Source organism: Oryzias melastigma, linkage group LG12, assembly GCF_002922805.2.
Source record: "Oryzias melastigma strain HK-1 linkage group LG12, ASM292280v2, whole genome shotgun sequence".
Lineage (NCBI taxonomy): Eukaryota > Metazoa > Chordata > Actinopteri > Beloniformes > Adrianichthyidae > Oryzias > Oryzias melastigma.
Genome location: NC_050523.1, coordinates 25,991,323 through 26,017,267, shown reverse-complemented (window position 1 = coordinate 26,017,267; position 25,945 = coordinate 25,991,323). Strand labels below are relative to the sequence as shown.

General features: G+C 38.2%; 1 protein-coding gene and 1 long non-coding RNA gene across 3 annotated transcripts; one reads left to right on the top strand and one right to left on the bottom strand.

The window, feature by feature from the left end:
- Positions 1–1,184: 1,184 nt before the first annotated feature.
- lyz (lysozyme) lies at positions 1,185–3,904 on the bottom strand. Its single transcript, XM_024268503.2, has 4 exons — positions 3,722–3,904; positions 3,005–3,163; positions 1,369–1,447; positions 1,185–1,297 (listed from the first exon to the last, which is right to left on the bottom strand). The coding sequence occupies exons 1-4, from the start codon at positions 3,846–3,848 to the stop codon at positions 1,231–1,233; spliced, it is 432 nt and encodes a 143-aa protein (XP_024124271.1). The 5' UTR covers positions 3,849–3,904; the 3' UTR covers positions 1,185–1,230.
- Positions 3,905–4,848: 944 nt separating this feature from the next.
- Positions 4,849–24,628, top strand: LOC112144161. 2 transcript variants are annotated; one of them, XR_002918855.2, is made up of 4 exons: positions 4,849–6,075; positions 7,060–7,208; positions 8,955–9,014; positions 24,043–24,628. It is a non-coding gene; the product is annotated as an uncharacterized LOC112144161 (long non-coding RNA). The 2 variants fall into 2 exon arrangements; XR_004948790.1 differs by having other exon boundaries at positions 6,961–7,208.
- The last annotated feature ends 1,317 nt before the right edge of the window (positions 24,629–25,945 follow it).

Below are 25,945 nucleotides of genomic sequence, written 5' to 3'. Positions count from 1 at the left end.
ACGTAAACAGTGCTCCGTACGCCCCCTTCTCCACATGAATCGTCCCGTTTCAACACACAACAACAACAGGGGATGACAACAGTCTGTCTCGTTAGCTAAGTACACTGAACATTCCGAAAACGATTCCTCTTCAGATGAAAGCATCCCACAGAAATGACTGAGATCTGATCTTTCACGGAGGAAGAAATGACTGGTGGACCGCTGCGAGTGTCGATGGTTTCATCAACGGATCTGCAGAGATCCCGCAAGCCACCATCAATGATTAATAAACTGCAAATCAAACAAAGAAACTTCCAAACATGTGCAATGTTTTAAACATTCAGTTTACCTGTTGAAATCAGAAGCTTTTCACAGTTTAGTCGGTCTGGTTCTGCTCACAGTGTTCATTCACAATAGGCTCATTTCGATTGTAAATGTCGTAAATTTACGACTTTAAAAATCATAATTTTAATTTTATTTTTTTTGGTGGCCCTAATACTCCGTCGGACCATAACACCGATGTTTATATATTTCAACTTTGCCGCAGCGCACACAGATACATGTATCTGCAGACACCCTGGGTCCGCCTGCATTCTGCTGCTGGCGCTGTCTCACTCACATGACGTCAACGCGTCACGTGACCCGAATCGAGCCGTTTCTGAAGCAGGGCGAAATGCGAGTGTGATTTGTCGTTTAATTTGTCAAATTTTACAAAAACCTGCGTTTGTCAACGGTATTTGTTATTTTTGATACATTAGAACATATAGAATATATCTGGATACTTATTTTAGCTTTGTCCCAGCCCATTACTAACCCTTCAATGTGAATCATGTATTCAACCTTGATTATAGAAAACAAAAGTTGTTTTTGTTTATATTTCTGATATTTTATGTGTTAAGACTAAAATAATCCATAAATTGCACAAACCCTTTTCAGAACTAAGATCTAATGTGAACACATCCCGTCTGTCATTTGAAATAGATGACACAAAAATATTTGATTCAAAAGGTTCAAAGCTTTGGCAGTGGACTTCTTTAACTTTGGCTAACTTTGCTCTCGTCAATGTTCGAATCCTAACTTAACGCGACCATTTCAGCAGCACACCGTCCTTTGCTCCTTTTCAACAAAATATCGTTGCACTAAAAGGCTTCATTGCTGTTGACTAGGATCTTTTGTTTACATTTTAACAAACTACAGTGACAAAACAGGTTTGTACTTGTATTTATTGGTCTGTAAATTCCTGTGAGATGATTACAATCCACATCCCTGGATGTAGGAACTCACATCTTGGCCTTTGCAGTATTTACGCCAAGCCACCCTAAAAGGAAAACACGCACTTATCGTTTGTCTTCAACCAAAGGACACTCTGATTCCATGAGTGTGTCTTACCAGGCTGCTATGCCGCTTGGATCCCTAACAACACGTTTGGCACAGTTGATTGCTGTGTCGACATTGTCGGTTAGAAGCGCTAACACCAAGAAAAGAAGAGAAGAAATGTTTTAAGTGTTTCATATATTTGAAAACAAAGAAGGAAAATAAGAACACCTTTTTTCATTAGTCTATAATGGGAAAATGACCTTTTTAGCAGCTGCAGAGACAGACAATGTAGAAACTGCTCTTGTCTGGTGTGTTTGTTGTGATAGATCACCTGCTCTGTTGTACTTCTGTTCTGTGTCTTTGCATTCTTTTTCTCATGTCATTTAGATATCTTTGTAAGGCACTTCCTCTGTGTATAAGAAGATATTTTTATAGAATATTGGTGGTAATCACGGTAATGTGGTGCAGTGGTTAGCGCTCTGGAATTGCAATAGCTTCAAATCTTAGCTGGGACCTTTCTGTGTGCAGTTTGTCTGTTCCCCTGTGCATGTGTGGGTTTTCTCCAGGCACTCTGGCGTCCTCCCAAAGATCATAGGTAAATCAAGGGTGCCAAACTCATTTTGGATTGAGGGCTACATTCAACCCATCTGATCTCAAGTGGGCCGGTCCACTAACATAAAAGCAAAATAACCCATGGTCAGCTTCCCAGCCAGCCAAGTGGGCCCCAAATGGTTTAAAAGGGGCTGAAAATGTGGGCCCCAAATGGGTTTGTCAGCAGTTTTCATGGTGGCCCCACCTGTGTTTGCCCACATTGGTTTAAGTCGGCACTCAGTGGGTTAGCTCGTTACGCTAGCCAACCACCCGGTAGACAGCTCTGCTGTAGCGAGCTCCGCTGTACAGAGCTGTACTCCATTGTGTTTCTTACATCTACTTTAGATATCTACCAATCGTTTTCTGAAAGATATCTGGACCTCGCCTCTGGCTCATCTCGTAACTTAGAGTGGAAGAGATTCCTGGTGGATCGTCTGTGCTGTTCTTGGCCGTGGACCTCGCCTCTGGCTCGCTTTGGCTGTGGACCCCTTCTCTGGCTCGTCTTGGCTGTGGACCTCGCCTCTGGCTTGTCTTGGCTGGGATAGGATCTCTCTTTCATGTGAACATCCCGGAGATTTCTTTTTTTCCAAGAATCAGCTTTTTTGGGAGTGTTTCCTTACTAAGAAGGAGGGTCTAAGGCAGGGGTGTCAACACTTCTACTGAAACGTACCTGGGGTTAAAGGTCACAGACAGTTGTATCATAACATCAATCCAACATTTGAATTTCAGTTTGGATTTTTGGCTTGTCATAGAACTGAACAGAAATGATGGTAAAAGCTTAAATCTATCGTCGGAGTGGATTATTATTAGAATGAGCTTAAATCACATCAGAAAAGGCAGCAACAGACTGGTGACTGGTTCAAGGTGTACATTGCTCAAGAGTACCTCAGTTGGAACCAGAAACACTGTGACTCCAAAAGGGATTCATCAAGTTCTACAGGTAAATGATGGGTGCTAAATTGCAGTGCTTATCTTATTTCTAGTAAATGGTTCAAGAAAGTCCTGTGATAGATATCTAATCTAGATGTATGGTTTAGATTTCTACTTCTTAGATTTTTAGAATAAAGTTATGAAGATGGCAGGGAAAGTAATGTTTTTTGTTTACTCCATTACTCACCGCTGCAAGGAATGCTGCACCCATTGGCTGTTGGGGTTTGTGTATCGTTACACCACCAACGACTGTTAATCTGAAAGATGCCATAATCAGTTGACTTGTCCCTGTTGTGGTTGACACTGCTGGTGTTGAAATTTGACTCATGTTTCGTCAGGCAGACCCCTGCAAAAACATACCCCCAAAAAGCACAAGTCAGACAAGACTTTAGACTGAGCGGGCAGATTCAAAGCCTAAAAAAACTGCTTCACAAAAACCCTGTAAGGAAATGCAAATATTCATTTGTTCTGAAAAACAATCATTCATATGGTCCAATAACTTCTTTGATTTTAAGTCATGGATGTCCGGCATGTCATGGATGTCTGAGGTCATTTGCCAAAGTATTCCTAAAAGAGGCCAAAACCAAGAGGTTTTCTAGGAATATTTCCCAAGTTCCTAAATCTACCTTTAAATTTAGCAAATTGAAATGTGAATAGAATTCATTTTTGTTGAGTTACAAGTCAACCACTCCACCCTTGTACCTCATCAGCCTCAGAGGACAAAAGTTCAGAGCATTGACTGTTTACAGAGAACTGGACAAACTGACCCCTCTCCCCAGGAGGTACCTGCTGCCTCCAAGACGCAAAAATGCAATGGCAATAAAATACAGTGAAAAGACTGAACATTTCTGAAATAATTGCTGAATTTCTGTTGAGTGTGGACTGCACAGAGGTCCATACTCACAGTTGGCCAGGCTCACACCGCGATACCCGTCCATTCCGCTCGCCTTCAGCAAGCGGGCCCATTGACAGCGCTCAAATACTCTAGCACTGGCTCCAGCCACAAACAGCAAAAGAACAAGGCTCTTCATCGTCTGCTCTTGGTTCACCTGAAAGTCTCTTCTGCCTGATTTTGATGCACATAAGAGAAAAACCTCTTTTATAGAAATCTCACTGGCTGTTTTCCAATGTCAACAATAAAGACTGGAGTCTCATGTTCAGCATACTTTGACTGTTTCATCATAGCAACAAACAAACAGTAAAGTTCATGTTTTTGGTCTGGTGGACAAAAAATACAAAACAAAAAGAGAAGCTGCTGACAAATAAAATATACAGAGTTCATTACAAAATGTTTTTTTTATTAATTTAAAACTTGTCTGATTTTGTCATTTTGTTTTCAGGAGAAAACAGTGGAGTGCAATGTTGCAAAGATTTCAACAAGTCGTCAGATGTCAATTACAGAATAAGACCTGGTAATATCTATGATGTGGTAAGTTTAAAACTTTACTAGATTGTGTGGAGATCATCTTTTGTGAGGTACACAGCAAAATAGGTTTTGATCACAAACCATTCAGGGAACAAAGAAAACAAAGGAGTTCAGTGACCTTTAATAACCTTTCCTCTCTTTGAGAATTATTATTTTTCTGGCTCTGTCTGGAAGCTGCACTGCAGAAGGAAAGCATGAAGTTCATTACAGTGACAGCTGCAGTTCAGTCATTTCCATCAGAAAGTAATAAGTGTAAATTATGACTTCAAGTTTGTGTTCATACTCAAGTTTGTCTTTCTTCACTGCCATAATCACACAGCTTTGACTTTACCTTCGAGTTGCTGACACAAAGGGAAGGAGTGAGTCTGAAGGAAAATGTCAGACCTGCATGAGAAAAAGCAAAGACTGTTTTTCTTTTGGCTTCCTCTTCAGGGAATGCATCAGTGAATCATCTCATGATTTGGCTTTGCTTTGACAGCAGACGCCTTTCCTGACCCCAGCTTCTGCAATTACCCAGACTTTGGACCAGCACACAAAAACACTACTGAGAGCCCTCCTGTGGTGTCAGTTACTCACTGCTCCTGACAGTTCCGCGTAGTTTCCCATCCCAGGACCAGACCTCCCAGTCTGAAAGCAGCTGTGTCCAGAGAGCCACAGCTCTATCTTCAAGGTGAAGAATAGAAGATGGAGGCAGGTGTGCTTAAAGGGTGAGCCTTATTAGAGTTTTTTAAAGAACAGTCTCCCATATGAAAGAGGAGACACAGGTAATGGGGGAGTGGCCCTCAGAAGTTCAGGACTCTCCAGCTACCGGAGCTACCCGCGGCAGCGCCAAGGAACACCAACTTAGAGCTGCCTGCGACGCATTGGAGAGAGGTGTCGGTGGGAACTACATTCGGCGCACTTGGAGCCAGTGCCACCCCAGGAGCGGAGGAGCACGGGTATCTCGTCTCCAAACACATCAAGATCAAAAAGAACCACCTGTCTTACAGTTCCATAAATCCTTCCCACCTGTGAACATTTCTACCAGAACTTACTGCACATACATGCACAAAAAATCACATAATTTTTTTGTTTTGGCAGACTGCTCATAAAACTGTGCTACCTCTTCAGTCTTAGGTTATTGTACTGTTTTTTGCTGTTTTTATGACCTCAGGTTCCATTTAATTATATGCTTTTGCTCTGGACTTTTAGGACTAGCTCACTACTTGACTTTTTGAACTTGTTATATGTTTTCACACCGCTCTATAACCCTGTGGTTGTTCCATTGTGGACAGAATTTCTAGGTGCTGTCATGAAGAGGTGGATGAAGGACCCAAACGCAGGAGACCAAGCTTGGTAACAGGAACTGAAACCATTAAATAAATGGACCAAAACATGACAAAAACCCAAAGGAGAAACCAAATGGGACAGAGCAGAGCAGATGACCTGAGTAACTGAAAACCAGACACGTTAATAGGCTGGGGGCAATTAAATAAACTTAAGTCAGCCGCGAATCATGACACACTGAAACTATTGTGTCTAACAAGGGCAACTTAGAACATAACTGTAGAGGCTTGGAAATTAGTTAAATTGGAAAATACTTTAAAAGTAAAAACAGAAACCCCTTACATTTTTTATTGTTTTAATTTACTTACTTTCATTGTTATTTACAAAGTTGCGTTTCCAACTCTTTTGAGTTACTGTAATTCCCAAACTGCCCTCTAGGTGGCAGCGCAGCGCGCAGTGGAACAGAGGCGCACAGTCAATGGGCGCACCAGAGGAAGAAAAACTCCTCTTGATGAAATGCTACAAGCATTTAAACTCGTGTGCTGCCTCTCTGTTCCAACTAACAGGTTAGTAAACACGAAATGTTAAAAGACATGAGCAAACATTATGCCTGACGATCTCACAGACAACAGGGGTTAATGTAGTTCGAGTTGAAACGTTTGTTGCGAGGAATTTTGTAATGCGTGTTGTGAAGTGTTAAAAGCTAACTCGCTAATGTTAGCGGCCATGTTTTGGGGGGATGGAATATGCTAGAAGCTAGTTTTAAACAGGATTAATGTGCAGGGAACTTTTATATATATGTCTGTTGAATTCTTGATGAAATATTTTCATCCAGAATAACATTAACTGGGGTTTTATGTTACTGAATGTGCATATTTTTTGGTTCAATACTAAATACCAGTAATGATATTATGTAATTGTATTTAAATACATGGCAGTTTAAGAGACTGAAGGAACTGTGCCAGTCAACAATTGGTTATAATTCATGTACCTTTTTGTTTATTATTTTTGTTAAAATAATTAAACATATATCTATTTTTCAAATTAAGCTAAAGAAAATCTGAGATTTATATTTTGGTTGAAATACAGAGTTTAAGATTGTTTTATAAAAACATTGTATTAATTTAGTCTTGTGTACATTGAGAACACATTTATGTGAAATACGTATGAGTGCATGTTGTTGACAGAAGCAGAGGAAAGACTTCTTGAAAGACTGATTATTATTTAGGAGATATAGAATAATTTGTTTATTTGAGGTCATGTTTATGTGGATTTATATGTTAGTATTTTGACTAAAGAATAAATCCTCTTGATAAAATACTACTTGCATATAAAAACGTGTGCTGCCTCGCGGTTCCAACTTACAGACTACATGCCCTCTGAGCCACGACTTGGAGGAGCAGCATAACCAAATATGACGAAATTCAAACTAAACCGCAGGATCCTCTCAGGTTTTAGTGGTGGTCCAGGGTCCAGAGGGGGTCTGGTTTGGGGGCCACAGGATTTCCTCTCTGCTCCTTGAAGATGATTGTCTGGTTGACTTTATCAAGCCAGGACCTCCAGCATGCATTGGAGCAGTGGAAGAGGCTGGGATGATGCCATGGTTCTGGACAGGAGAACAGTGGTTCACCCTCCCTGGGTGGGCGGAGTGCTCCTGCCCAGGTGGAGAAGTTTAGGTGTCATAGAGTCTTGTTCACGAGTGAGTCTGAGTTTTAATCCAATGTAAATTTGGAAAACACTTTGAAACATATAACTCTAAAACTTAAAATACACAAACGTTTAATACAAATGAAGCAATGTGCCACCAGCTGTTGAATATTAAAAACCATTCTATATAGATATGTCTTAGATAGAGATTTAAAATAGTTTGTTTTCATACATAGATCTGGAGGAATATTGTTCCACAGATCTGGACTAACGGAAAAGGCATGATCACCTCAATGTTTTCCTGGGCATATTGAGCAGATTTTGTGTAGATTTTAATTCATCAAGTAGATTCCATTAAAATGCTAGGTTTAAAGGCAATTGATTTATCTTTTGACAGCTTTTTTAACCCACTAATTTGTTGTTAGACCATGGCAAGAACATTAAGAGCTCTAAAGACAAACTGTAAAAGTTCCATGTGAACTCTAACATTAACAGGGAACAGTGAGGTGAGATGGAAAACTTTATACTAATGCTCTCAGAAAAAAAAAACCCAAAAAACTGGTGATCCAGTAGAACATGCTGAGAAAATCCAGACTGCTTCATTTCTAAGTATTTTTTTTACACCAAAAGATAAATCTCCAAGTTTCTGTTCTATCTTTAAAATTGAACATATAATATGTAACTCAAAATAGAGCTTTGTTTTAGGTTCTGAAAATAAATAATTCTTATCTCCATAGTAAGCAGAAAATAAAGCGAGGTATCTTTAAATTGTTCGTTGTATCTGTGTTTACCTATTTTTTCACCTGTGTTTTGCACAAGGTCAATGGTGTCATGATAGCTCTCTTCACAATGATGCATTTGCAGCCTCTGCAGCAGAAACATGACAGAGACATGGTCTAATTACTCATCTTACTCATTCAGCTTGCTGGAGCTTAATATCGGATAAGGTCAAAAGAGCACAAGTAAATTACGGCAAAAATCTTCCATTGTCTGTTTAGATTCAGCCACAACCAGCAGTTGTTGGTTAGAATAACGTCATAATTAGTTGACGTGTCAGTGTTGTGGTTGAAGACTTTGATGTTGCATCTTGAATTGTGCTAGGTCAGACACACCCTATTACAGTTCAGCAACTCTGAGTCCAAACTAACACCCTGATCAAACAAATAGAAAGCCAGACTGTGGCATTTTAAACACAATGCTGTCTGACTAACATAATCAGCAAATAGCAATGAGGGATTCTGATTCTATACCGGATTTTAAAACAGAGGTACCATCATTCAACAGAGTGACTGAAGAAGGATCCAACCACCCTGGAAACCAGGATGATAATGGTAGTTGTGCATAATTAGACTTTAAGCAGACAACAAAAATCCATCTATATGACCAATCATCAAACGCTGGAGCTGTAGCTCCAGTGTTTTTTTGACTGCTGTAACTCAACTAACCGTGTACACAATTAATGTAATTCAAATGGATTTATATTAGTTGTGTACACAATTAATAGTGTATTCATACTGGAAAAATCCTTTGTTCCATACTTGGCCCGTTTAATTTGTTCCAGATCGAGTCCTGAACTTTGTGTTTGGTCTGTATTCAGACCGAGATCTACCGGAGATTTCTGTTCTGGACCAAACCTTGTAAACACAACCACCCAACTAAAGATCTCTTCAGTCATTGGCCAGCAGTTGCAAGGGCGGGCGGGTCAAAACAAAAAAAAAGAAAGCTGGAGATGCTGCACTTTGCAAATTCTTGTCAAGATAGTTTACTCATTCAAACTTTTGTTGGTGAATTTTCACAGGAACTTTGGTGCGGCTGAGGCATGCTGCGAGGCGGTTACTGAGGACACTACAGCTACGAGGTATGGTGAGAAGTTTTTACGACAAATTGTTGGGAAAATGGTGTGAGAAGTGATTCGTATCATGTTAAAAGTTGTCTTTATAAGCCTGCATTCATCTGACCACATTTTAATGAGTTGCTGTTGCATCACTGCTCCACATTTGACTGCTAATAACTGGCTAACTGAACCCTTTTGGTTCAGTTATTTCACTTCCGGAGCGGAACCTTAGACCTCTCCTGTATTGAGGAATCATAGGATTGTACAGTTTTTCTCCCTTTATTGTTACTATTTTTATTTCTCTCTATGCTCCTGTGTCATGTGTAACTTGTATGTTGATTGAAGGCACTCTCTGCATCAAAAAATAGAATTGCCCCTCGGGGATAAGTAAAGTTGTTTGAACTTGAACGTATTCAAACTGAGGAATCTCTGAGAAAACTAAAGTTCAGTCTGATTGGAAACGAACTGAGACCACCTCAGAAGATGGGTCAGAGAGGGGTTCCTGGTCCTGGACCAGGGTCTGCTAGGGTGTATTCAGACTGAAACTTTGTTCTGGATTATCTGGGGAAATGAACTCTGGTTCACCCATTAGAACCCATGGTGACATCAGAGTAACAGAAAAATATCAGAAATGGGTTCTGTGATCCACTTGGTTTGTGGTGCATTCCACATCATTTCATTTTTAAGGAAAAATAGGTCTCTGTCTTCGTGGGTTAAAGCAGATTAAATGTGTCCACTCTGAATACACCAGAAAATTTAATCATTCACAGTATCAACTGTGACTGACAGGTCTAGAAGCACGAGATTCACACAATCAACAGTCTGTCGCTAAATAATCGAGCTGACCGTGCAAAGCTTTGAACCCAGCATGGAAGACTTAAAGCATAGAATGTTTTTTCTAGAAAGTCCATCTGTTGACTGTACTCTAACTTTTCAAGAAATATATATAAAAAAAAGAAATTTATAAATTGTCTTAAAATTTGTGAAAATTGTTGAATCCAATGTGAGATTTTTAATGAAAGGAGATACTGTGGTATGTTTAAGACATAGAGAAACAACACTTCAGACCTGTTGGTGATATCAAGAACAGTTTGACCTATTGAAGATGAATTTAAAAAATGAAGGAGGAATTAGGTCCCCTTTAGAACTTTATGACATTAAATAACTGAAAATATCCTGTTAGAAATCTAATGTAATTGGCTCAAAGCTGTCAAAAAAGGCAGACTGAAAAACCGGAACTGATGGATCATAACCAGCAGACAGGATCTGAGTTCTACCACTGAGGACCTTGCTAAAAAAAAAAAATCACGAAAAGCAGGTGAAATATCAGTAGGAGCTGGCTGAATCAGATTATGGATTAAAACTTGTTTTAAACAGAACCTGGGGGTTGTGACGATTTACAAGAAAACATTTGCTTTTGACATCTTTCACAGCATTTTGATACTACCGCCCACATAATTTGAAATGGCATTTCTATCTTTTCCTTCTGTACATATTCACTCTGCGACAGTCATGTCCAGCTGTGTCGGTGGAGCCATTCAACCATGATTTAAATTTAGTTGTAAATTTTCTGGTTTTAGGTGGAGATACAGAATTCAAAACAGTTTGATATCCGGAGTAAAACTACATAATAAGAAATAATGTGTAACAAGCTGCTATTTAAAAGAAAATTGTAAAAATGAAACCTAAAAAATTTTACAAAGGTTTTATGTGATTTTATCCAGGTGAGTGTGAATTTGGACTTTTTAGAAACCTGTCAGCTGTTGCACAGTCGCTGTGTCGGTCCTTCAAGGTAAATCATTGTGGTGCAGTGGTAGAGCGGTCGACCGCTGATTGCAGGTTTGATTCCTGCCTTGCCCATCCATATGTCAAAGTGTCCTTGGGCAAGAGACTGAACCCCACATTTCCTCTGGTGGAAGTTTGACGCTAGTGGAGCTACCATCAGTGTGTTAAGACTGTGACTGTAAAGCACTTGGGGTCTTCAAGGAAGGTAGAAAAGCACAATATAAGTTTATTCCATAAATGAAGAGCTAAGAAAGCAAAGCTTGATCATTGCTCCAATACTCACTTATGGTCATGACTGAAAGGATGGGGTTCCAAATAAAAGCTGCTGAAATGAGTTTCCTCTGTAGGGTGGCTGGGTGCTCACTTGGACATAGGGTGAGAAGCTCGGTTACCCAGAGTGAGTTGGGAGTAGAACCGCTCCTCCTCCACATTGAGAGGAGACAGTTGACATGGCTTGGGCATCTGGTTCCAATGGACATATCCCTCTGGGAGTAGACCCTCAGGGAAGACGCAGGACATACAATGTCTCGTGGCTGGCCTTGGAAGTCCTCCAGAGGAGAGAGGGAGGATGGATGGATGGATGTCAAATGTCACACAATGTGGTCCTATGTATGTTTTTAAACACTTTGTTAGAAAATTGGGCAACACTTTATTATTATAAACACTTTAAAGCATTAGTTGAGCATGAGTTAACACTCGGACCAGCTCAGTGACCTTGTGGTAGAGTGTCCGCTCAGAGACTAGAAGGTTGTGAGTTCAAATCCTGGCTGAGTCATACCAAAGACCCTAAAAACGAGACCCATTCCCTTTTTGACACTCTGCATTAATGGTTGGATTGGGGGGTTAAACCACCAAATGGTTCCAGAACGCAGCTGTCTCTGCAGCTCACCACTCCCCCCAGGGGAGGGGTCAAATGTGGAGAACAAATTTCACAGTCGTGTGATAAATAATGAGACTTAAATTTAATGATTAATAAAGCCTCACTCATACTTTATTGGACATTACCTTACATTTGTTGTTAGTAACACTTTATTCATGATTATTTTTTTTTGTTGCTATAACGTGTTTATTGATGGTATGGTAAGACTTTATTCATTAACAATGAAGCATTTATAATTAAGTATTAAATGATCTACAAACCAGTAATGTAGATGTGGTTCTTTAAGCTGTATGCTCATTTACAAAGTGTTTGTACATTATTTTTAGGGCTGTGGATCATTGCTTAGGTGGCGTTCAGATTCAATTCACGAATCAAGCTCAACGATTCACGAATCGAACCACGATTCTTACTTTTTAATATAATGTTTATTGTTACGTGTATGTCTATTTACTGGATGGATGAAAATGTAAATTATGTGTATTTAATCATCATTTATACCTTTTATTTAGAACAGGAGATCAGAATGAACAAAACTGATAAAAAAAAACACAAAGATTCAGATAAAAAGAAATTTTGTTCATCATTTTAAAGTTTTTTTTTTAATCAATCTTCTGGTTCAGCCGTAAAACAACATAAAAAGGATAAAAATCACTGCTGTTTTGGATCAGTTAACAGCAAAACCTGAAAATGTTCTCCACAGTTTTCTATCCTCCAAGTTCTTTAATATTTTACGTTCTAAGCATCACATGTTGCTGCAGAGCTCGTATGAAAAGTCTTTTTTCACAGCAGAATCAGCTGATTCACGTTGATTACATTCACCTTTCAGCAGCTGCGTTTCTTCAGAATAAGCTGGAGTTTCGTTAATTGCGTCAAATGTTGAAGAGTTATCATAACCAAAAGAATGTAAACACTGGAGCTAAAGCTCCGATGTTAAAGCTAATTCATTTTTTCAGAAGTTATGTCTGTGAGCGGAACTTCAGTCTCCGTTTCTGAACGGAAAAAAGCTCTCGCTAGTTTTACTTTGAAAACCGGAAGCTTCCCCGTCACGAAGATGTGTTTACTTCCAGTGGTGGTACCGGGGCTCTTTGTTTTAGTTCGTAAACTTAAAATCCGACATTAATCTGCATTTCAGAGCAAAAATACATCGTCCCCAGATGATATTTTGATCATATTTTACTACAATTTACTACATTCATAAAGATCATGATTCAGCGATCTTGGACGTCGCGAATATCCGTACTCGAATTTTCGGGAGCAAATCGCGAATACCCGAGCACCCGGATACTCCTTACAGCCCTAATTATTTTATACATCCACATTTTTTAGACATGTACCATCAATCTGTTAATAAATCATTGATAAATCTATAATCTTGTTGAAACTCAAGATGAATTAATGTAGTTTTAAACATTTAGTACTTGTTAATTAACAGTTTTTGTGACCTAATCTAAAGTGAGGACTATTTATCTCTTATAAAGTCCTAAATGAAACCTGCAAAGGTTAAATGATCCTGAAATCATGAACATCTTCAGGTGAGATACAGTTACTTTTCAACAGAGGACATTGAATCCAAAAAGGGAGAAATTCTGTTTTTATTTGAGCAGAATTTGCCAAGATCTTTTATGCAAAAAGTCTTCTTGTTAACATTGGAAAAAAGGATTGTTGCATTTCCACACATGCCAATCTTAGAAAAATTATTAGTAATTGCGAAAAAAAAAAAGTATTTGCCCTGCCCTCGTTGGGGTCATGGCAAATCCACCTTCATGATGGTGTAGTTCCTGGGGGAATCAGGCAGGACTAAGGGCAATTCAAAAGATTCTCATCAAAACAGAAACAGCAAACATCCAGTTTGTATGTCCTAAACAAAAGCTACCAGCAATGTAAAGGATGATGAAGTCAGGAACTGGTGGAATGTGCTGCTGCAGTGTCTTCTGTTAAAAGGAGACTCTCATCCACTGAATCAACATCTCCTCGGAGGAGGTTGGATTCAGTGGATGAGAGTCTCCCTCTAACAAAGGAGTTACTCCATTCTGTAGAGGTTGTTCATCTATCCATGGAGGAAGCTGTTCTTCTCTAAAGACCTGAGCTAATATTTGGGCTAACCCTATACACACATAGCCAAAGGAGCTCCAGTTGATCAGAATCAACTACTGTGTAGTAGAGCCGCTGCTCCTCCACATCTAGAGGAGCCAGTTGAGCTGGCTCAGGGATCTGGTTTGGATGTCTTCTGGTCGCCTCCCTGGGAAAGTGTGTCAGGTTAATGAAATGGAAACCTGAGGAACAAAAGGCTGAAGAAAAAGTTTCTCAGATAAGGAGAGTTCCAGAGCATCTGGAGCATCACAGTCAGACCCATTGGTGGAGCAGCGACCTCTGCATGAGAAAGGTGACTTGTGACTTAGTCCAAGCCTTTAGTGAAAACAGAGTGGTGGTCTTACTTCCTCATGGTGGGTGATGATCGTGGGGCAGCAGTAAAGGTGGGGGACCCTGAAGGACTGCTAGAGGCTAGACCTCAGATTGTGGAGTAAAATTGGTTGGGATCTCCTTTGTTTCAGTCACTCCTTTCTACATGGGAAATCTACAGGCAAACAGATGATCCACAATCCAAAAAGCTCCAGGTAGTGATGGATCTGGCACCACTGATGCGCCGGCTCATGTTGCAAGCTCAAAGAGTGAAACCCTGTGTCAGTGCGCGTGTCGCTCCCAGTCTGACCTGTCTATTATGTCCCATTACCAAGTTTCTTGCCTCCTGTGCTGACCTGTTTACCTCCCCTGGAGCTAGTGATAGGTTGATGAGATAGTTCAGCACATTACATAACTGTATTGATACTGTATTGATACTGTGTCCCTCAATACTGACCTCTGCTGGACTGAAAACATCCTTGCAGGAAACCAAGTTCAGAAACTCCACTGACATATTGATTATCTAATCTAGTGTTTACACCAGCGGTCAGCAACATTTATGACATGAAGGGCCTATTTTAATTTTTTTCCCTAACAACTGTACCATCACCCACTTGACCTCAGCATCTATGAGGAGGTGGGTTACATCATACATGAGTTAGTTAGAGGAAAGCAGTACTAAGGTTTGGGGTTTTAACACTGACAGGTTAAAGACAGGAAGTTCAGTTGTTTCCTGCACATTGATCCACTATCTGATCACTAAGTCTCATTTATTGATGGAGCTTTGATGGGGATGTTGGCCATCAGTACATCCGATCACATTTGGGAACCCTGAAATAAAATATAATACTATGTTTCTAAGGTCCAACAAATGTTGATGACAAATAAACCTTCAATAACCATCATCGTTCAGCCATGGTACCTGCAGAGTTGAGCTGTGATTATGCAAATTACTTCCTAAAATCTTGGACCATTTTGCTTCAGAGGGTACAACAAAAGAGATAAGAACAAAAAATAATAAAGAAGACAAATAAACTACACATACATTTGTACATGTATATTTCAAACTTAAGACCAGTCAATATTCAATTTAAAAGTACAAAAACCAAAGTAAGAGATTAATATCCATGCATCCGTAAATGATTCATCTCAATCATAGATAGACATTCAATGAATTAATTAAATGTGAAGTTTGTCAAATAAAATTTAAATACATTCATTAAAAAATGGTGGGAAGAAGCTAAGTTTCCACAATGAAATTATAAGTCTTTAGTAAAATGGTTAATCTTTTTCTAAATGATCTTTAGAATAAAACAGCAATCAATGCTTGGACTTCTCTCCTCTTATAGTGGAAAAAGCCTTTAATGCTTTTGAAAGGCATTAAAACACTTTTGAGTTCCTCAAGATGTGAAGTTGTCAATACAGTCAAAATGGAATGTGCTGCTGTGATTGGGCGCACATCTGCTGAGCCACGGACTGTTGTTTTTTAGATAACCTGTGGCAGCAGCTGGACGAGGAAGTTGGCAGGCAGACGACCAACGCCACAGCAGATTCCGTTATTGAGGTCCAGAAATACCTGGCTGAGGGCAACCTGCCAAAGACCCAGGATCCATTGCAGTACTGGGCCCATCACAAGACAAATTTCTCAAACCTCTTCAGGCCGTCGCTACAGTTTTATGCACTCCAGCATCATTGGTGCCATGTGAACAAGTGTTCTCAAAAGCTGGAGAACTTGCCACCGAAAAACATAATTGGCTCAAAGCCAAGGCCCTGGAAAAACATGTTTTTAAAAAAAAAAATCTGAAAATGAGTACCCTCACTGCCTCAAAATACATGCATCTATAAGCAACATTACATTCAGACTGGGTTTGTCACACATTCACGTTATGACTGTACATTTTATATGTCACAGCTATTTTACACCTCGAATAAGATATGACATAACATAACATATACAATGACCAATATTATTGTGTAAACACTAGCTTATGTAATCAGTATGCCAGTGGAGTTACTGAACTTGGTTGCCTGTAAAGGGACACAGTATCGATACACTTTTGTAATGTGCAGAAAGGTCTCATCTACCCTTTGGCTATGTGTGTAGAGCATGGGTGTCAAACTCAATCGCACAGGGGTCCAAAATCCAAATCACACTTTAGGTCGCGGGCAGAACAGGATAAACATTTATTCAACACTCTAAAACTACATTTTTAAAACTTTAAAACTGTAATTTTTTTAACATAAAATAGATGTATAGCATTACCTGTGATAATGTTAGTGTGAAGGCTGTAAGCTGAATTTGTCTGCTGAAGATGCTGAAATTGATAGCTAAAAACATTGTGTTAGCTGAAACTGCTGAAGCTGATAGCCAGCTAAAATATTAGCTAGATGCCAAATTAGACTAAAAACAAAAAAACAAAAACAAACCTAAATAAGCCAAAACAGCTAGCATGTAGCTGAAATTTGAGCTAAAAAGCTGCTAAGAACGATAAGCTAAGAACACTGAAGCTGATAGCTGAAATTACTGAAGCTAATAGCTGAAAAAGCTGAAGCTGATTGCAAGCTACAATATTAGCTAGATGCCATATTAGCCTAAAAAAACAAAAAAAAAACAGGTTAGCTGAAACAGCTAGCATGTAGCTGAAATATTAGCTAAACTCCAAAACAACCTAAAACATCTTAGTATAAAAAATAAAAAAAGTTAGCAGAATGCCTATTTTTAAAACTTTAAAACCGTAACTTTTTAACATAATTATGATAATTATGATTAATAAAATTATAATTAATAAAATTATGATATGATAATTATGATTAATAAAAAGACAGGAATATTATTCCAGAATAAATCAACTTAAACCATAAATAACTTTGAATGATTTACTTTTCATGTCAAAAGTATACTAGTAAGAACTGAGTGCAAGATCACATCAGGCCAATAATAATAAAATAAAAAAAATCTTCTGAGTACTGACTTCCCATCATGCATCACCATCCACTCCTGTTGTCACCAGCTGTTCCTCATCCTCATCAGCATGCTGTTTATATTGCTGCTCACCACTGTTCCTTGTGAGTTCTTGAATCGTTTTTTTGTAGCATTTATTTTGAGTGTTTTCCATGTTTATCAGACCTTTGATGTTCCTCTCACCCTCCTGCCTCGCCTCTGTTTGACCTCTACCTCGTTCACGATCTGCCTTATACTTACCTGCTGACTAAAATGAGTTCCACATGGATCCACAGTCTCAGCTTCATCGTCACAATATGGTATAATAAGAAAAATATAGAATATAGTGTTCATTGATTAGCAAACACAAGCTTTGCAAAAATCTTTCTGTAGATGAACCATGATAACTGATGTGTGAATGTTAGAACATATACACAAACATTTTAACCAGTTGTATGGGTTCAACTCACCATAGATATGTTTTGTTTTGGAAGCGCCTGGATGGCTCAGTTGACTGGATGTAGGACTACGCTGTGGGAAACCAGGGTTCACTTTCCAGGGGGTGCGATGACCTTAAGTCCAGTCTGGGTCCTTAAACAAGACCAAAGGTGCCCAAATCCAGGCCTCGAGGGCCAACTTCCTCCTCACTCTCCAGAAACCCTCCCTTTTCTGCTGCTGATTACCTGGATCAGGTGTGTTTGGCCAATAAGGAGTTTCAGTGGTTGGATTGGAATTCAAGTAGGACACCGGCCCTCGAGGCCTGGATTTGGACACTGTGTAGCCACACGGGCGACCCCGTTTTGGGTTTCTCTGTTCTGGTCCCCAGCCCGGATATAATCCAGCGTAATACTGTCTACCAAACCACCGGTACAAATCAGTGAAAACCTGGTTTGCTGAGGCAACCTCTGATAGAAAATATAAAACTACACCAGTATTTCCTAAGCTACATAACGAAGTAGAGTTTGTTTTTGGGGGTAGTCTCAGAAAGTCTTCATGTTACTTCCCAAACCAGCTGCATCTGATATAAAATTGAAATTCTAAATCAAAAACTCAGAATTAGTGTCAAAATTAAATGATTATCAGCCAAGTTTATTATTGTCAAATATCTTTAAAGATATTAATGATAAGTACTCTTAGTGACACAAGTAATCAATGAGCGTGCACACATTTTTTTTTCTTTCCAAAACTTAACTAAATTGGAATGTTTAAAGAGTCAATCTAGCGCGAGATGGACTTTAATGGGATGTTGCTTTGCCTCTGACACGTTCAACGAGAAACTAATGCTGAAAAAAGGTTCTTAAGTATATACTGAAAGTAATTAAAGGAATGCAGATATAAGAATGAGACAGTTTTCTTTAAGGGTTTGAAAATGTTTTAAAAACGTTCTTGTTAACAGTCTGAGTGGTAACTGGATTAAACCTGGATGAAAAAGAACACTCAACAGAGTGTTTTTTTTGCCCCAAAAAAGCATGAAGAATAGAATCTGAAAGGTGACGTTCAAATTGTAATAGAAGCCTTGAGTAATGTGGTAAGCTGCTTGATCCCTTACAAGTGATTTATAAATGGTTTGTAAAGATAAACAGCTTTAGATCATGCTTTAGAGCTGCAAAACACCCAAACTGTTAACAAGGACAATCAGTACATCTGTTATTCACTTACATGGCATTCGTATCATTTTGCTAATGTTAACAAATATTTTATAAAAGATCAACAAATGCTAATAAATGTCTTTATAATCAGCTTAATACCACATTACTAATGCTTACTAAAGTTTTTTTAAGTAGTTTATTCATGAACCTTATTGTAAAGTGTTACTGTCTTTTCTAGAGCTACCGTCATTCTTGTCCAGGTCTGTTTCATGATTTTGATTATGTAAATAATTCTGTTGAAGCACGATTGAAAACTACTGTCTTACTTTCTTTTGTTAAATTTTTTTAATTATTCCTTTTGTCAGATTCAAGTTATTTCTGTGACGATTGTGAGTTTCCAACATTTTTGTCCACGTGTGTAAGTAGAATCACTGAATATTGTTAGGATTGTTTCACAGAAGAGTACCTGTAGTGCTGACAACACTTCACTCTTCATGTTCAGGCTCAGTCTATTCTCCGTTACCCTGGCAATGGCATCTTGCACCTTTGTTGGGTTTAAAAATTTGATTGTTTTGAATTGAAATTGCACAAAGATTTTCAGTGTAAAATACTTTTGTTTTATTTTTGACAACCTCTCCAGCCTTGGAGAAGACCCTTTCACAAGCCACAAACGATGTTGCTGTTCAAAAACAATGCATTGTTTTGTAGTCATTAAGGCAGCTTGCAGCCTGCGCAGCGCCAGATTTCCAGCTGCACCCGCCTGAGTAGGCGCCTTGCACCCGCCTCTTCGTCGCGATACTTTCATGATGATTGACAAGTGACGTCTGAGTCAAAACTACCCAACATGCATCGCAATCCAGACGATCCGTGCAGCGCTGCGTCCGCCTGCATGATCTCAAACACACCTAATATCTCCAAGTAATGCATCTTTGCTGATGGCTTATGGGTTTAAAAACGTTTGAAATCTCTTTCAAAAGAACAAAGAAACAACAAAAAAAAAAATGCAATATGGTTAAAATCAGCTAGCTGTTATTACAATATAGCAAAACGGGTTACATACGCATAAATGAGGTGGTTGAAAAAGAAAGACAAAACAGTGTCAAAATAGTAAGTCAGTATTTAAGAACAGTAAAGACACAAAATAACTAAAGAAACATACAAAAAAAGAGACTGTAATTACTTTCTAAGAATCTGTGTTAATAAAAGGTTAATATTAGGCTCCAAAAAAAACAACCCTTAAAGTCTAAGCAAATAGGAAACAACTTAAAAGAACTTATTGACTTTGAATGAGTTACAGTTCTGTTTGGTAATAAATTATAGTATTAAGCTAAAACATGTTGAAAAAACCTGCTTCTGCTGAAAAAAAAAACATTTAGGCAAAGGAAGGTGTCAATGTGAAAAAATATATTCAGAGAAAATGAGACAAAGAACAGACACAGGAAGGAAAGCCAAAGACCGAGAACGAAAACACAGATGACAGACACTGAAGAAAAAAGAAAAGAGATGGAAGAGAATTAAAGGAAGTTATGGAGTGAAGGAGCAGAGAAAGAGGGCAAGCTGTTAATTTCAGGGTTGGTATCTCTGAAGCAGCAGAACCTCCAGGGTCAGCAGGCCATGCGGGCTTCTGTCAAACGAAATAGACAGCCTGACCCTGAATAACATTATGATGGGGGTGTGAGGGGTTGCCTCATTCTCTTGTCCTGTACCAATTTAAATCCCCTGCATTTTCACACTATACTGTTTAAGTGTATAACCTTACATACTACAGCACAGCAGCCTGGAAATCATGTCTGAATCTGTGCTGTGAAATAAAATGTGACACAAAGCATTTAAAACAGAAGCTTGGATTTCTTTACAAAATCTAAAGTGATAATATACACTTCATCAAAACTTGAACCAGGTTAATAGATGACCATTCACCTGGGCTTCACTGACTCTTTTGGTAAAATGCTAATAGCATGACTGTTAAAATCTCAAAACCACTCCATCTTTTATTGAACAGAATGGTCGATTCATAACTCAACCAAAAGAGATTGCAAATGACTTTCATAATTATTTCATAGATAAGGTACAGTTAATTAGGAAAACAATGCTAAAAATTGATAAAAGATGGATGATGGCGTTAAAATAAATAAAACCATAAGCACTACTGTCACAAGCAGGCAGACAGCTGGTTCCACCTGCAGTAAGATTATTAGTTCACACAGGAACTAAGCACAGCTGAAAGTCTACAAATCTAAATCAGGGTCAGACAGAATGAGGTCAATCACAAGCACGGGGTCATCCAAGAAGATACTCAGGACGCCAAACCCGCAGCACCAGTTTGGATCTCATGTGCATGAGACTAAGGCGTAAGCCAATGGATCTAAGGTGTGTTTATCTGGTTAATAATATGCACAAACTGTGGACAAGTGTTTTCTGTTTCTGGGGTTTTCCAAGAATCAAAGTGAAGGAAACTGGATTGTCATGGAAACATAGAAACCATGTTAGAGAAGTTCAAAGATGGGAGCTATTACTTTGTTTAGAGATCCATGACATCCACAATGCCAGAGGTACTTTGAGTTTAGATTACTTTGAAAACATTAATCCCAATCATTGGTTCAGATTTTAGTTTTCATTTTGTTTTTTTATGAAAATGTTTGATTTTGTTTATAATCATAATGCAGGGTGAATTAGATGGCAAACGCGATTAATAAAATTACTTTGAAATTAATTCAGTAACCTGCTCAATATAAGCTCAGACATGCCAAATTTATGTGATAACAAGCATCAGGTCCATTTAAAATCACATAATTTAGATTTAGCAAGTCTAGTTTAGTTCAAACTTGAACAAAAATAACGATTAATTTAGTAACAAACTTTAGACAGATTTGTCATGTGGAATAGCAACCATCTTGTTATTTTTAAAGCAGTTCCTGAGAAACAAATGGTAAATTTAGTTTGAAATTTAGGGAAAAGCAGAAGAAGCAGCTTCCTCTCTCCATCATGCTGTTGTCACAGTCAAGTCATCTACTTAGAATTACAAAGAAGCACTTGGTTAATAAGTTAATTAAAACATCAATTAGGCGTCTGACCCTCATTTTCTGCTCTTCATCCTGCAGCTGAAGGCTCACCGCCACTGAAAGACAACAGCAGGCTGTGAATGAGTCTGAGCATTATTCAGACCAAAGAGTCTGTGTTTCTGTCTGAACGCAGGAAATCAAAGCTTTTATTACCTCCAGACTGCTGAAGGAGTCATGGAAAAAAATAGAAAAAAGATTAGAGTATTCAAGCATACGCTGGAAGAATATTTCAGTCTGGAGGTGGGTGTGTCAAACCTCTGGACTCATGCAATACATTAGGAGAACTACGTTTTTCTGTTTGCAAAGAATGAGAAAGAAAATTATGTTTAAAGATGCATAAATACAGTAAGACCAAAAGCATCCAGCCACAATGATGTGAAAAAAATGACCTCCTCTTCACTAGTTAAAGAACAAAAAGACAGATCACAACTTGTTCAAGTCAAATCTTTAGAATGTCAAAGAAAATGTGACTTACTTTTTTTTTTAAATCATAGAATCACTCTACAACCACATTACAGAACTAGACATTAGACAAATGTCCGATGAAAGCCCCAGGCTAACCCTGGTCAGGACAAAGCTGGAATTGGAGAAAATAATCTCTTTATTGTCCTTGGATTCACGCCTTCTTTTCTTCAGTGTTAATAAATGTAATATTTTCATTTCATTATGAAACAGTTCAAGTTCAGAATTCCAGTTCAAGTGTAATCTAATCTTATTTGAGATACAGAAAGTGCAGAAAATGGATATTACAAATATACTCATTTAAATGTGGTTCTTTTGTTCTTCTGTAAGTTTCTTTCTAGAATGAATCTTTATTAAACCTTTAACACCAGAGCTTTACCTTTCATGTTTATATTCTCACGACTATTGTAAGCGTTCAGTTGTTTACACAATTAATATATTTCTAGATCCGTTTAAAGCTCGTGACAAGGTCATGGCCCGGGGGCCGGATCCGGCCCTCCGGGTAATTCTATCTGGTCCTCCAGATCATTTTATTTTATTGTTATTAATGGCCTGAAGTTATCTTGCACTTATGTCTAACTTGTATAATTTTGACAAAATATATTTTTACATAGAGAAAAATATTGAAAGTTATTTAAGATTTAAGTTGATTTATTCTGGAATAATATTCCTGCATTTTTATTATTCATAATTATGTTAAAAAGTTACGGCTTTAAAGTTTTGAAAGTTGGCATTCTGCTAGCTTTTTGGACTATTTTGGCATTTACTAAGATTTTTTTAGGCTATTTTGGAGTTTAGCTAGTTTTTCAGTTGCATTCTAGCTGTTTTGGCTAACTTAGTTTTTTTTTTGGTTTGTTTTGGAGTTAGGCTAATATTTACACACTTTTGGCTTTTTTTCAGTTTATTTTTTTAAGTTTAGCTATTTTTTTCAGCTACATGCTTCCTGTTTTTATTTTTTTAAGGCTTATTTAGCATTTAGCTAATATTTTAGCTGCCTATCAGCGTCAGTGTTTTTAGCTATTAATTTCAGCATCTTCAGCTATCAAATTCAGCTTCTAAGATTATCACAGTTAATGCTATATATCTAGTTCATAGTTATGTTAAAAAGTTACAGTTTTAAAGTTTTAAAAATGTAGTTTTAGAGTGTTCAATAAATGTTAGTCCTGTGTGACCTAAGGTGTGTTTTAGACTTTGGTCCCTTTTGTGATTCAGTTTGACACTCCTGTTCTAAAGTCAAGGTAAGTTTATTGTATAACACATGTATGAAGACATTCCAAAGTGATTTGCATAAGACATTAAAGTAAACATTTAACATAAACTTTAAAGGTGTAATCAAAATTTAAAGAACATTTAAAGGAACTGAATTTAAAGTAAGCTTAAGGTAACGGTGCGGATGTAAATCTCTAAAGATGAACGAATCAAATGCTACTGAGAACCCCTGGAAACATAAACTGGCAAGAGTGAAAATGAAACTTTTGATTGTTTTCAGCATAAAATTGTCTTGGGTAATAAACCAGTTGTTTTTTTAAACTACAGATTCTGTCACATTGATCTTTAGAAAAAATGATCAATTTTCCTCTGAAATATTGTCTTTTGTTATTTAACATTGATTGGAGAAACGCTTGGGAGACATGGGGTCAGTTCTATTGTGGAATTCAAAATGTTTTTTGGAAAAGAAAGACAGTAAAAGTTTTAGGTGATCTGAGAAAATCTTCATAACTTTGTACACTTGAGAAAGGCCTCTCCTGAACACTCTGAGGTCAGAGGATTAGTGTGTGTGGGGTGGGTGTGTGTGTGTCGGTGTGCACAGACCTATTTTATAGTGAGCTGGTCTGTTGGTAGAAATCAATCAAATAAACACACTTATCCACTTTCTTTCTTTCTTTTTCTGCTTCCTTCCCTCTTTGTCTTCTGAAAATCTGATGCCTGACAGCACCTTTTTAAGTGAAGCTGACACTGAGGAAGAGCAGCTGTGAATGAGACTGTGGGAAAGAGTGAATCAGTGAGTGCAGGTCCTGCTCTCACTGACGGCCCCCCCCTGCTGTGCACCTCTGGCTTTTAGACCCCCTTCTCTGAAACAAGCGGCTACACTAGAGAAAGAGCCGAGTTCTCATTAGCTGGAAGGTGTTCTCCTGTACTGTAACTTTCTTTTCTCTGTACTACCCTTCATCTACGTTTTACTGCTTGATTAAAACAGGTTGTGTTGTGTGATGGGAAACCAAGGAGCCATGATGTGAGAAATACCAGAACATCAGCTATGTACATTTCTTTATTGTCTTGTTTGTATGACATGTTAGTGTATGTAGGTATGTTTGTATGACAAGTTTGCTATTTACTATTATGTTTACTATTTATACTACATATTACTATTATTTTTTGCAAACTCTAAAAATGCTATTTGTTTGTGAGTTAGTAATTAAGTCCCGGTTAACATGTACCTTAGAACTTCTCGTAACCATTGTGCTATCCTTGACATGTTCACATTAAAAGTGGGGTCATCTGGACCCCACTAAACAGCACGCTGAACATCTTCCAATTATTTTTTATCTTCACTGGCATCCGTGGCAGACATAAAATCCTGTCCACCTTTGTCATGGGAGGATCACACATCAATGTAAGGGTGGGGCCATCTGGACCCATAAGAGAGCACGAGGGTTAACAATACTAAACATCCAGTTAATCGTCACCTGTGACTTCATTGTCATAATTGAAGCTTCACTCTGAATTCCATTCAGCCATTGAAATAAGATCTACTTTCTTAAAAACTTACATCTATTTATGTGCATAAATAGATGTAAGCCTATCATTTCCAGAGGGCCAGATCCGGCCCCCGGCCCCCCGACCTTGACTTTGACATATGTGCTCCACAGCTACTTAATGTCTACAAGTAATGAGTTTGCAATATTTTTCAAAAGTAAAATTCAAAGTATTAAATATGGAATAATTCCCACAATGCAAATGATACCCTTCAACCACCTAGATACTCCTCATTTGCAGACTTCACACCTGTCACTGATCAAACAGTCAAAGAGATTGTTTCCAGCCTGAGTTCATCTACATGTTACCTTGATGAGCTGCTCACCAGGTTTCTCAAGTCAGTCTGATGGTCGCTCCAACAATTATAATTAATAGCTCGGTTCAAACAGGACTATTTCCAACAGTTTCCAAAGGCTGTCATTAAACCTCTCTTAAAAAAGAACAGTCTTGATGCCTCAATTTTAAAGATGCCATACCATGAAAAAACAACTTTGAGCCTTTAAGTGTGTTATATTGTTCATTCTTCACAATAAAGAACCCCAAAAAACCTGCTCTCTCAGCAGCAGCCCCTGAACAATCAGGTCCTCATGATGGGATGTCACAGAGGGAGACTGCCCCTTTCAGGAAGAGTCTTCTCTGACAACACCGCCCCAGTCCAACACCAATACTCAATTTCTCCACCAAGGTAGCGGTAATCAGCAAAAAACTCATTTGAAATTAAACAATTTGGTATATCTTCCAGTTGTATCCTGTCTTCAGTACGTTCCAGCTCAAACAGGTGTTTGTTACTTTAGACATGGGGCTCCTTTAAGACCTTTAAAAATCTTTAAAAAAATCAATTGATTTTTATTTCCTTGTGTAATTTTATATATTTTTGTCTAGCACTTTGAATTGCCTTCAGTGTGAATTTATAAACAAACTTACTTGCTTGCTTAACATTGAAAAAAGAACCACATACCCATGTTCTATTATTTTTCTAAATGTTGTATGAGGAATTTGACTCCACTTCTTCCCCTCCCTGTTTGGGTTGGAACTTTTTTGATACCTGCACTGCACCTTTTAGCTACCACGCAAGCATA

Coding starts and splice junctions, on each gene's coding strand:
- lyz (XM_024268503.2), bottom strand. CDS start 3,848: ATGAAGAGCCTTGTTCTTTTGCTGTTTGTGGCTGGAGCCAGTGCTAGA. Junction 3,164..3,721: donor CGGTGTGAGCCTGGCCAACT/GTGAGTATGGAC, acceptor ATGTTTTTGCAG/GGGTCTGCCTGACGAAACAT. Junction 1,448..3,004: donor GTGCAGCATTCCTTGCAGCG/GTGAGTAATGGA, acceptor TCTTGGTGTTAG/CGCTTCTAACCGACAATGTC.